The sequence below is a fragment of the Camelina sativa genome, chromosome 6, assembly GCF_000633955.1.
Source record: "Camelina sativa cultivar DH55 chromosome 6, Cs, whole genome shotgun sequence".
Taxonomy (NCBI): Eukaryota; Viridiplantae; Streptophyta; class Magnoliopsida; order Brassicales; family Brassicaceae; genus Camelina; species Camelina sativa.
The window spans coordinates 1,558,311-1,570,447 of NC_025690.1; the positions used below are offsets into that span (position 1 = coordinate 1,558,311).

The window sequence follows — 12,137 nt, forward strand, 5'->3', positions numbered from 1 at the left end:
TATAAAGTTAAAAAGGCGTTTCAGAAATCTAGAGATGTATTTCAAAAGGAAACGTTGAAACGATTCACCGCGATTCTTGATATGGTGAAAGAGCATATGACGAAGAAAGAAGAATCAACCGAACTCATTTGTCAACTTGAAACAATCGATGCTCAACTCACACTAATGAATGATATCTTGGAAGGACGCATCGATTTGATTGATGAGTGTAAGAGACTGGAAGAAGTTAGGGTTGTTATTGAGAAAGATGTTAAAGATTGTGTGGTGCATGATATTGATTGGGATAAACTCCGTATTCCATTTAGTGGTTTTCAATCTTTGTAATTTCAGCTTTAACATTTTTAGCCTTCGAATAAAAGAATTATCCTTTTATAAATTAAATTTCCAAATATGTTTAATATAAATATATCAAAGATATTGAGTTTACTAAAATTGTTTATTTAAAATATATTGAGTTTTAATCGAAAATGGAGAATATTAAAATAACGAAAATAAATTTAGAAACATAAATCAAAATGAAAATAGAAAAATGAATAAAAAGTAACAGATATATGTATAACAATTATACAATAAGATATTATTCTTAAGCAGAAAACCAAAAAAATGTATTTCACACATTCCATAGTATATTTAATTATTGAATTTAGGATAATATACAATCTAATTAACCGTAATCTCATACGATAATGTTAAAATTGTGAAAATAGTTAATAATGATATTCCCATGATATTTTCTATGTTGATTTTATATATATATATATATATATATATGTATATATATATATATTCATTATATGCTTTGAATTCATTATTCTTTATTTTTGAAAATCGGAAACATGACCACTGATTCGAATTCTTGTGTTTATCTTGCCGATTTGCATCCTTCACTCATTCAAATAAGGATCAAGGTTAAGATTATCATAAGATTTGTTTGCAGTGCTGCGATGAATGATGTGGTCGAGTTTGTGCTAGCGAAACTTCTTCTCGGAGTGATAAGCAAAAATTTAAACATTATTTGATATGAATTTTTAACTCTAGGGTTCAAAGATAAATGGAACTTTCGAAAGGAGTTTGGTCCAACGCTTCGAACCGTATTTTAACGAAGGGAATTGGTTGATATTATCTAATTTTGATATAACACCAGTGGTTGGAACTTTCAACCCTACTACACATCAATTCAAAATACTCTCAAGCAGCATAACTTCAGCTCAGTTGATACCTTCTTTGAATGAAAAAGATTATTTTTCATTCGTATCTTTCATAGATGTCATTTCTGGCTCTCTAAATCCGAATATGAGCATTGGTAAGCAGTGTAACAAATAATTTAGTTATCTTATAAATTGTATATTAAATAATTGAAATTGATTAAACTTTACTTATTCTGATTTAGATTTAATTGGACGTCTCGTGCGTGTTGAAACCTATGAATACCTTTTGGCTAATAACGTCCACACCGGACTTCTTTTTGAAATCGAAAACGAAGAGTAAGAATTATTATTTATTTTATATAAACAATACTTTAGTTCTGTGGTTTTCCTATTTAATTTTATTAATTTTAAATTCCTGTTCAAGTGACATACGTCTGAGATGTCATCTGAGAAGAGGATATTTGGATTATTTTTTCAACGGTTTTCGTAAAATGGATGAAGGCATCATTATATGCATAGTCAGATTCGGTCATATTGATAATGTTGAAGGTGAGTGTATAATAAAAACCATTATGGTAACTTTGTGAGTATAAATACTAATGATGTGCTATGGTTTTAGGTCGTACAATCATTACTACCGCATGCAGTTGTACACAGATCCTATTCAACTACCCATGTCTTGAAGTTTCTAATATGCAAAATCACTTTGAAGGATCGTAAGATTATTTTACGGTTTTACTTTATGGTTTTGTCTTTTTAGTTTTTTTTCTCTTTTGTTTACGCATATTGGTTTTGGGATGATTATATCTGATTTTGAATTAACACAGTCTGTTATAAATTTAAAGCTTGCTACACATAAATTCATAAATCAAACATCATGAATTGGGCACAATTGTTTCCTTCTTTCAATGAAAAAGAATTTTTTCTTTAGTATCTTTCATAGATGTCCTTTCAGTCTCTCTAAATTCGAATATGTGTCATGATAAGGAGTGTATCCATTGATTGAGTTGTCTTATATATTTTGTATATCAAATATTTGTTTCTGATCAAAAGATATTTGTTATGATTTTTAGATTTGACTGGCCCTCTTGTGCATGTTGAAAGCCCTGCTTACCTTTCAGATAACAATGTCCAATATAACTTTATTTTGAGATAGAAAACGAAGTCTGATTTCGTATACAATACTAAAATTATATGCTAAATAACTGCCAAAGTTTGGAAGATTTGTTTATGGTTTAAAGTTTACAGTTTTATGATTTATTTTTTTCTTTATAATTTCCGAAAACACATAACCAAATTTTTCTTTAAACTTTTATTCTAAATTCGATCTATCTATTTTTATATGTTTTAATGCTTTACTTAATAGATGTGACTGGAAACAACGTTTCGTGTCGAAACATACAATGTAACCTTTAGACACATCCTATAAATTTTAAAGACGAAATATATAACATAGAACCGTCACATTACCTTTACAACTATTCCTTTTCAAAAATTATCTTTCTGCCTTCTCTCTTCTAATTTTAAAAAATGACGAGATTTGTGTTTCTTACGAAGTTGAATCCTTCGACTATGCAATGGATGATTTGTGTTAAGGTCTTTTGTACGTGGCAAGTGAGAAATTGTTTGAATGATGTTTGGAGAGAACTAATCTTGGTTGACGAAGAGGTATTGTTATTCAAAATTTTAATATATTTCCATGTTTTCGTTACTATTAATGTGATTAATTACTCTTATATTGTGGATTAGGGGTCATTTGGACATGCTACGATTTCGGCATCACTCTATGGTCTTCCGTATTTTTTTATGTCAAAGAATCAAAGTTATGTTATAGAAGGGTTCGAAGTCAAAAAAGATAAAGAGCAGATCCAGAAAACTAAACTTGGTTATCGTATTGTTTTCACGGACAAGACTATAATAAGTCTTGCAAAAAATCATATAATTTGCAACCCTTTTAATAATTTTGATTTTAAACGTATTTATGATAATGAGTTTCATTGACGTTGGCCTTACGGTAAGTTTTAGTTTATAATGCATTGTTTAAGTAATTTTTAGTTTGTTTCTTATAACACATATCAAGTATTTGTCTGCAATTAATTTGATCAGATGCATCACTAATATTGGGGAAATCAAGAGTTTTAAACAAGAAAACATTGATGATCGTTGGAGTTTGACGGAACGCTATATCAAATTCAGAATCGTGTCAATTGAGTAAGTTTAAATATCATTGCATGCAAGTGTATCTTTTATGTAGAAGAAATCTATTAAATGGAATGCAACATCGTTTGAAAGATTTATATGTACTTGACACAATACGTTGGATCATCTTTTCCTTTTTTCAAAGGGGATATGTACTTGACTGCTTCACAACCGGTTTATATGCCAATCATATGTTCAAACGGTTCAAGTTGGGGAACGGGAAGAGGCTTTGCCTGTTCAAAATGTGGAAAGGAATTAAATGTGGAGGTAATGACATATCATTCGTTTAGACACAAAGCTGTTCATTGTGATAAATAAATTATTAACTATTTCTATTTGTTAAACTATCATTGGTGATGTTAGATGATAAAGTTCTTCTAACCAACGACGACGGATGTTCGGCTATAATTGAGGATCCAAAAGGTGGAGAATATTCATACTACATGTACATGTAAGCTAAATTTTAATATCGAATCATTTTTCTACTAAAGAATTTAATATGTGGATGTATATGAAGTTATACTTTAATTTTTCATAATGTTTAGGTACAATTTCATTGATCATGAAGAGTCGAAAATTAAGGATTTGGATGATACCGACTGTTGTTTTGTTATGGACTTGAGGTAAAAAACAAATCTAACTAATTGATTTTATTAGGTTGTTGATGAATATAACTGATCGGAATTCTTTATTGTCTATAGTGATACACTTGGATCTTATATCCATCATGCTGTTGAGGACTCTTTTGAGAAGCATTGAATCCCCGTTTGATTACTCTGTGTTGATTTTAACTTTTAGTTTAACTAAGCATGACGATTTTATGTTATTTGAGTATCCACAAAGATATGAACTTAAATCTTTGTTATATAAATATAATTTCAGCATTTTGTTACTATTTTAATGTTTATTGCAAATGTCGACATGTAGAATTTAAAGAAGTTTTGATATAAATGTTTATGTAGTCTTCAAAATAGGAGAAACAATTTTAAAAATCCAATACTATATAGACCAATGCATGACACTAATAAAGGTAAGCATCCAAGGAGTAAAATCCAAACATTGTGTTTAGATTCAAACATCAGATTTTCAACAAACCAATTACAGTTATCTTGAAAACAAACAAACTATTGTTCATTCTTATCAATCAGTAACCCATGCAGTTTTCCCTGGGTATTCACGAGAAGCAATACAAGCCACACAATTTTTAAAATTTAATTCTATCATCTTATCTTTGTTTTTGAATAAATATATGAAATATGAAAATTCCCTTACCATTTCCATTCCTTTCTCCGTCATATATTTTTTTATTTCTAACCACTTAATAAGAACAACAAGTAATGGTCGTATACGTAAGAGATTTGAGTCCTACAGCATGTAATTCGAAAGTTGCTGTCCAAATTCTTAGAGAATGGCCACCGCATTTAAATGATGAGCAACGTTTTCATGAATGTTTAATTCTGGTAGACGAGAAGGTATGTTTTCTAACTCTTCATTAATGTTTTCATGATTGTTTAATGGTAAACATGAAATAATGTTAATTTTTATTTTAGGGAGACAGGATTGATGCCAAAATAGAAGCTGCTCTATATCTAAAAAAGTTTCATGATAAGATCTAGGAAAGAGACTGGTACTTGCTTTCAGGATTTAGAGTAATTAAAGGCCAACGATCATTCAGAAACTCTAACAGTCCGTTTGAAATCATGTTCATAAATAAACAGTAATGATTCCAATACCTCCGAGAAGCACTGACAATTTTTACCGTCTTATTGATTCATCAATGATCCAGAATTTTACACCTAATGAGAAGAACTGTTGTGTTGGTAAGTTCTTATATTCAAGTAATCTTTTAAAAATGTTCATATTATAATTAAATCCTATATTTTAGATGATTTATTCACATTCAATTTAAAATAATTATTCGTTTTATGTTAGATTTTTGTGGAATGGTGTTGCATGTAAATGAGCCTCCGACGATAGATTTCCTCGATCGTCAAAATGGCTACACGTCCAATTTTCAAGTTGTGATATTTACTGTTTTTGACGTCACGTAAGATAATATGTTAAATTATCAAGAGTACCTATAGTATAATTTAAATTTTATAAACATACGACAATATGTTAAATTTAGTATTGTGTAACAATTACATTATTGTTTTTTTGGAAAAAAAATGAAAATGGGAATGAGATCGAATGTGTTGCAGTTCGCGGGAATTCTGTTGAATTTATTAAGGAATGGGAGAAAATTGTTTTCTCTCCAAACTATTGTAATGAACCAGTATTGTGTAAGCTTTTGTTCTCGAGGATCTATGTTTTCGAAGGTACTATATAATCACTTCCTAATCATAACACTTTCACGCAGGAAATTATCATTTTATTAATAACTTAGCTTATACTTTGTTAGGAATCGAATGTCTGATGTCTCAAATACGATGTTCGAAGGTTATACTTGATGATGAAATTGCTGGAATGAAAAGGGGCGATCTACTGTAATGTTATTAACCTTTAAAATTATAGTAATTTAGTGTAATCGATAGATGAATTCTGAAACCTAATTCTATTATTTATTTCAGTCATTGACCTGACAATGAATCATCTGATGAGGATTGTTCAGAGGAAGCAAGCTGTTCAAGCAATCGGAAGTGAGAATAACCCGATGTTCTCTAAAAATATCATATGTCTATGTTTGATTTTAAATTTCCAAAATTATGTTGTAGTTAATTTGGACACCCGTATTTGTGTTTTATTATGTCTTGGATTTGAACTTAATTTAAAACTTAATCTTTTATCAAAGTATTTTATAGTTTTATGTTTGTCCTTAATATTGATATATGCTATTAACATGTATTATGGGGAAAAAGAATATGCTATATTTCGTTATTAAGTAAAGTTGGAAATATAAGTAAGCTATTATATTTGATGATAGCATAATTGTAAAATAAAATAAAAAAAAAACTAAAAGATACTGAAAATATCTCAATATCAAAAGAAAAAGGTAATAAAGAGTAAACTATTATTATTGAATTCCCAAAAAATGTTAATACACATATAAATGGAAAACTATAATAATCGGAAAATTGAGAAAAATACCATTAAAATATTCTCGATGATATAATTGTTATACTTATTGACATTATCTATTGATGAAAATTTCCAAAGCAAAGGAAAGATAAACCTACATATTTATACACCTTTAAATACATGATAAAATATATACATAAAATTAATTACTTCAAAAACTTAGATCTTTACGTTTCGTTTCAATCCAGTTTGTGCTATCATGGCTAATCTACTTTCCAATGCTATAAAGAAACGTGGAAGAATAGATCATCCCATCTCTTTCGGTAAGAATCTCTTTAATCGATTTTAAATTATTTTGGAACAATCCGTCAATATAGTGAATTGGTATCTTTGATTTTAGATTCTTTTAGTATTTATGAAACTTTGTGTGTTGGTCCTTCACATATAAAAGTACGACTAACACTTTACCAAAAATAGATTAGCAACACTTTGGGAACCTAAATTATGTCTTTTTCCCAAAATAGATATTTGTGCCTGTATAATGGATGTGGAAGATAGAAGAAGGCCTGCGAGTATCATTGATATTAATGAAGTTGTTCTCATGCTGTTGAATGGCAGGTAAAACATATTTACTCTACCTTTATGTCTGTTATATTTTAAAGTTGTGTCTATTAAGATTTTTATTTGATTTGATAAATATGTAGGTGTGAGACTGTGAAGTGTCGTCTCAAAGACAACTTCGCTTCTCAATTCATGACCATATGGCAATCACGCGGGTGCCATCTCATATACAAATCCGAACATGTGTTCTGTGTAATGCGGTTTATGAGGGTTGGAGAATATGAAGGTATATAACATTACTTAGTTCTGCTATAATCATCATAAGGTAACCAATATATTCACTTTAAATTCTAAATGTCTATAGGTGCACCATGTCTTGAAAACACCTTGACCTCTTCTAAAATCTTTATAAAACCAGAGTTCGAAGGACTGGAGCATCACAAGGCTATGTAATATGTAATTATGTATATGAAATCAAGTTATGTATGATGTTAAAGTAAAATTTCTTTAAACACTTATATGTTTACAGGACTGAATTTGCTGGACGTTATTACATAAACCATGTGATCAAGCAACATGGTGAAAGCTCAAGGACTCAAGTATAAAGAATGGGTTGTTAGAAATTATTTTTTTCTTTTAGGATGTCTATAAAATTTAGTATGCTTGTATTAACCGCTACTTGAAATCCAACTTTGTATTACTCTCATTCTATTTTGTAGCTGAGATAATACATTATAATATATAATTTTGAACTATTGAAAATTGCTTCTGCTTTTTAAAAACTGAAATCTACTTATTAAATTTCAATATATGTTTTCTACAATTTAGTAGTTTATTTTAAAGACTCAATTGATATTTCACATTGAGAGTATTATTTATATTTGGTAAAATAACATTTCTGTATATATGCAAATACAAAAACTTATTGACAATCCAATAAAACATTTAAAACTTTTACAGTACATAAAACACTATATTAAAATATGTCAGTTAGTGCATATGAAGTCTTGAAAGCAAAATTTTTAAGAGTATTATTTATATATATGGTAAAATAATATTTTTGTATATATGCAAATACAAAAACTTCTTGACATTCCAATAAAACATTTAAAACTTTTTTAATAGATAAAATATTATATTAAAATATGTCAATTAATATATATTAAGTCATAAAAAGTAATATATCATAAAGTTTTAAAACAGTTATTATTAAAATCTTAATACCGCGCTTTAAGCGTGGATACTACTCTAGTTGTTCTAATAAATATGATATATAAAGTATAGTTAAATGTCATGAATTTTAATCCAAAAGTACCAAAACTAGATGAAAGAGTGAGACACAATCGGCTCCCATCTTTTCTTTCCGTTTACCATTCCTAAGTCAAATTTGGTTTAGTCATCTAATTGATATCTATATTAACATATTTTGTAAAACTTACTATAATATACAAAAATAACAATTCAAACTGTATATAATATAATATTTTTACATTGACTAAATATGGAAAACAATAATACGAAATAAAAAAGATTAGACTAATTTGTGATTATGAAATCTCCCAAAATTTAATTATGTGTTACAATTCTTGACTATGATTTTGTTCAGCACTTTTTGTTTTCAGTTGAAGTAGAAAAGTATCGGTTACCATTATTATTTTTAATTTTTTGACTTAACACATGTAAGGAAACAAAAAGAAAATACATATTTTGTGATGCGGTGGTGATGAATGGGGTCATTAATCAACCAATATAATTCGAACGTAATGTCATAAACACGTGAACGTTACCAATAATATACGTCTGTCACATTAGTACGTCACAGTCCCGTAATTTTCGTAGTTATCGAGTATCTTAATTTTCTTTCCATACTCTCTTCTTCTTCGTCTTCATCTTAATTTTTTTTAACAGATCTGGTGGAAGTTTTATCTTTTGTTTGACCCCACCACACCATTGGATCTCTCTCTCTATACATAACACATTCATCAGAGTTACAGAGAGTTTATACGAAAGCAGAAGAAGCAATTATGAAGAACTGTGAGAAATTTGCGAATCTCGCTCTCGCAGGTTCGTTTGTCCTCTTTCACTCTTGTAATTGTTACAATTCGTCTAGTGGGTTTCAATTTCGATCGGTTTTTACGATCATGTGATTGTTTCGTGTGATGGGTTTCATTTGATTTATGATTTTGATGATGAAGTTGTTAACTTTTTCGGTTTTGGGGTTGTTCTTCGAATTTGCTGGAAATATGCATTTTTTGTTGTTTGTTTCATATTGGTTTGGTTTCTCTAGGGTTTAGGGTTGGTGGGTGTGATTGATTTTGACGTAAAGACTCAAAATTGAGGGGGTGTTTGTTGTTGTTGTTGTTACAGGTTTGACATTGGCACCACTCGTGGTGAGAGTAAATCCAAATTTGAATGTTATCCTTACGGCATGTATCACTGTTTATGTGGGTTGCTTTCGTTCAGTGAAGGATACTCCTCCAACGGTAAGACGTAGACGTGATCAGATTCTCTTCTTTTTAATAGATTTAAGTGATTCAGTTCTCCAATTCGATCTAAAATGTTTTGTTTGAATGATGTAGGAGACCATGTCTAAAGAACATGCCATGCGTTTCCCATTGGTTGGGAGTGCTATGCTTCTCTCTCTTTTCTTATTGTTCAAGTTTCTCTCAAAGGACTTGGTCAATGCTGTTCTAACAGCTTACTTCTTTGTTCTTGGGATTGTCGCTCTTTCGTATGTCTTAACTAAACTCCTGCTACATTTTTCTTTCTCTTTGCGTGTTGCTATGGTCAAGTCATGACATAATTATGTGTTTTGCAGGGCGACATTGTTACCTGCCATCAGAAGATTTTTGCCTGATCCTTGGAATGACAACCTTATCATCTGGCGTTTTCCGTATTTCAAATGTATGTAACTAATATTCTTTGGTTGCCTTCTCCCTCGTTACGTTTGGATGTGATGTTGTGGTTTTATTTGTCATTGTTTGATTAGTGTTAGTCTTTAAATGCTAATTTTGTTGATGTAATAATCATCCTAGCTCCTATGTGTTTGTCTTGTTCGCAAGTCTGTTTTACTCTAATTCAGTTATTGTTTTACCCATTTGGTTGATATCAATGCCACATAATGTCTTCTTTTGTTGCTGACTTCTTTGTTTTTTTAAACAGCTTTGGAGGTAGAGTTCACAAAGTCCCAAGTTGTTGCAGGAATCCCTGGAACCTTCTTCTGTGCGTGGTATGCGTGGAAAAAGCATTGGCTGGCTAACAATATTCTCGGCCTTTCCTTCTGCATTCAGGTTCCCTTCCCTCCATTCTATATGGGAACACATAAATTACGTGGCTTCTTTATCAAAACATATTATAGAATTTTAAAATTGAGCTGGAATCAGTGTCGTTACTGTTGTTGGGTGTGACTTCTTTTTCTAATTAATTGTGTGGCCAATTCAGGGAATTGAGATGCTCTCTCTTGGATCATTCAAGACTGGTGCCATCCTTTTGGTAAGAGCCGCATCTTTGAATGTTATTATTGAAATTTGTTTGGAATGATTAGATGATAAGACAATTTAAGTCATCGAAGATGTCTTAATCATTTCGGTGTTTGTTTAACTTGACTTCCAGGCAGGACTATTTTTCTATGATATCTTCTGGGTTTTCTTCACTCCGGTTATGGTTAGTGTTGCCAAATCCTTTGATGCTCCAATAAAGGTTAGTAAAATTGCCTCAGAAGTACACACCAAAGAAAATGAATTTGATTTTTCGTTGTTGTGATCTTGTCAGCAATCTCATTGTTGCATATTTGTTTCAGCTTTTATTCCCTACGGGCGATGCTCTAAGACCCTATTCTATGCTTGGCCTTGGTGACATTGTCATTCCCGGTATGTTCTCTAATGCGTAACTCAATAACTATATACAGCTTTTGGTTATACACTCTTGTATTTCGGATATTGTATGAATATGAGACATTAGCTTTTGTTTTCCTTTAGGTATTTTTGTTGCACTTGCTCTAAGATTTGATGTGTCAAGACGTAGACAACCACAATACTTCACAAGTGCATTTATCGGATACGCTGTTGGTGTTATCCTCACGATTGTAGTCATGAACTGGTTTCAAGCTGCACAGGTCTGTTTCTGTGTCTTAATTGTTGTCATTCATTATATTGTTACCTATTTTTTGGGATTTTCTCTGATGGGTTTTGGTTTGTGTTTTGCCTCTGTTTTAGCCTGCTTTGTTATACATTGTCCCAGCCGTAATTGGGTTCTTGGCTTCTCACTGCATTTGGAACGGTGACATCAAACCGGTTCGTTTTCTCCTCCTTCTAGATTTCGAATGTTGTAGATGCAAATTTTTCGTTTGCATTTACATGCATGTATAAACATTTTCAGTTTTTCATAATTGTGTCTGGGACCTAACAGAGCAGAAGAACTTTTCTTGTTACCTTTTGTTTGCTTTACATGTTTTTATTATGGTTATAGTAAAGGATTAGTGAGCTTATTGTCTTTTTCTTTTTTTTTTTGTTGTTGCTGTTGCAGTTGATGGCGTTTGATGAATCAAAGACCGAGGAACCAAAGACTGATGAATCAAAGACAAGTGATGATGTTAACAAAGCTCATGATGAATGAGGCAAAATCGAGAAAGAAGGGCAAAGGAGAAATATATATACACATGAATGTGTTTAAAAATATGGAAAAAGAAAGGAAAACAGTTTTGTTTCCAAATGATCAATCAGTCCCTTCTAACCCCTTTTTTGGTTTATTAGATTTTCAAACTTTCTTTTGTCAAAGACTTGTGTAAGTTACTACTATTAAGTTACAACAGATTTGATTTTGACCTTTTAAGATAATAGGTTTTCTTTGACTCTTCTTTATGTATTTTTATGTTAAATCATTTCAACTATTGTAGACGACATGGAAGGAGAGATTAGTGTGGGAGGCAAAGAACATAGGTAGTACCAAAGGATTAAACTATGATCTTGTAACTTGTGGCTTAAAAATCCTAATAAATATATAGAATTTGGCAAAACCAAGTACATCGTAATAAGTAGAAAATATCCGTGTTTGGGAAGTGACATTTTTGCTTGGGGAGCAATTTCGAGTCAAGAAAGCAAAGATAGTAAGTGCAATTATTGCTTTGTTTCTGTTTCTGAGATCTCTAGTACAATTATTTGCTTGGAGAGCAAGTTGTGTGTTATGTATATAGGTATCTCTCTAATGAGTCAA

The 12,137-nt window shown here is 30.7% G+C and overlaps 1 protein-coding gene across 1 annotated transcript; it reads left to right on the forward strand.

The window, feature by feature from the left end:
• LOC104790076 (signal peptide peptidase-like) lies at positions 8,823-11,772 on the forward strand. The gene is made up of 11 exons (XM_010515776.2): positions 8,823-8,990; positions 9,294-9,409; positions 9,506-9,657; positions 9,745-9,830; positions 10,089-10,216; positions 10,368-10,418; positions 10,539-10,625; positions 10,726-10,795; positions 10,904-11,040; positions 11,141-11,218; positions 11,451-11,772. Exons 1-11 carry the CDS (start codon positions 8,951-8,953, stop codon positions 11,538-11,540), a joined length of 1,035 nt encoding a protein of 344 aa, XP_010514078.1. The 5' UTR covers positions 8,823-8,950; the 3' UTR covers positions 11,541-11,772.

What these genes read in the sequence shown, in the direction of transcription:
- LOC104790076 (XM_010515776.2), top strand. Translation starts at nt 8,951, where the DNA reads ATGAAGAACTGTGAGAAATTTGCGAATCTCGCTCTCGCAG. An exon ending in CTTGGGATTGTCGCTCTTTC is followed by an intron (nt 9,658 to 9,744) that starts GTATGTCTTAAC and finishes TGTGTTTTGCAG; the next exon opens with GGCGACATTGTTACCTGCCA. An exon ending in GGAACGGTGACATCAAACCG is followed by an intron (nt 11,219 to 11,450) that starts GTTCGTTTTCTC and finishes TTGCTGTTGCAG; the next exon opens with TTGATGGCGTTTGATGAATC.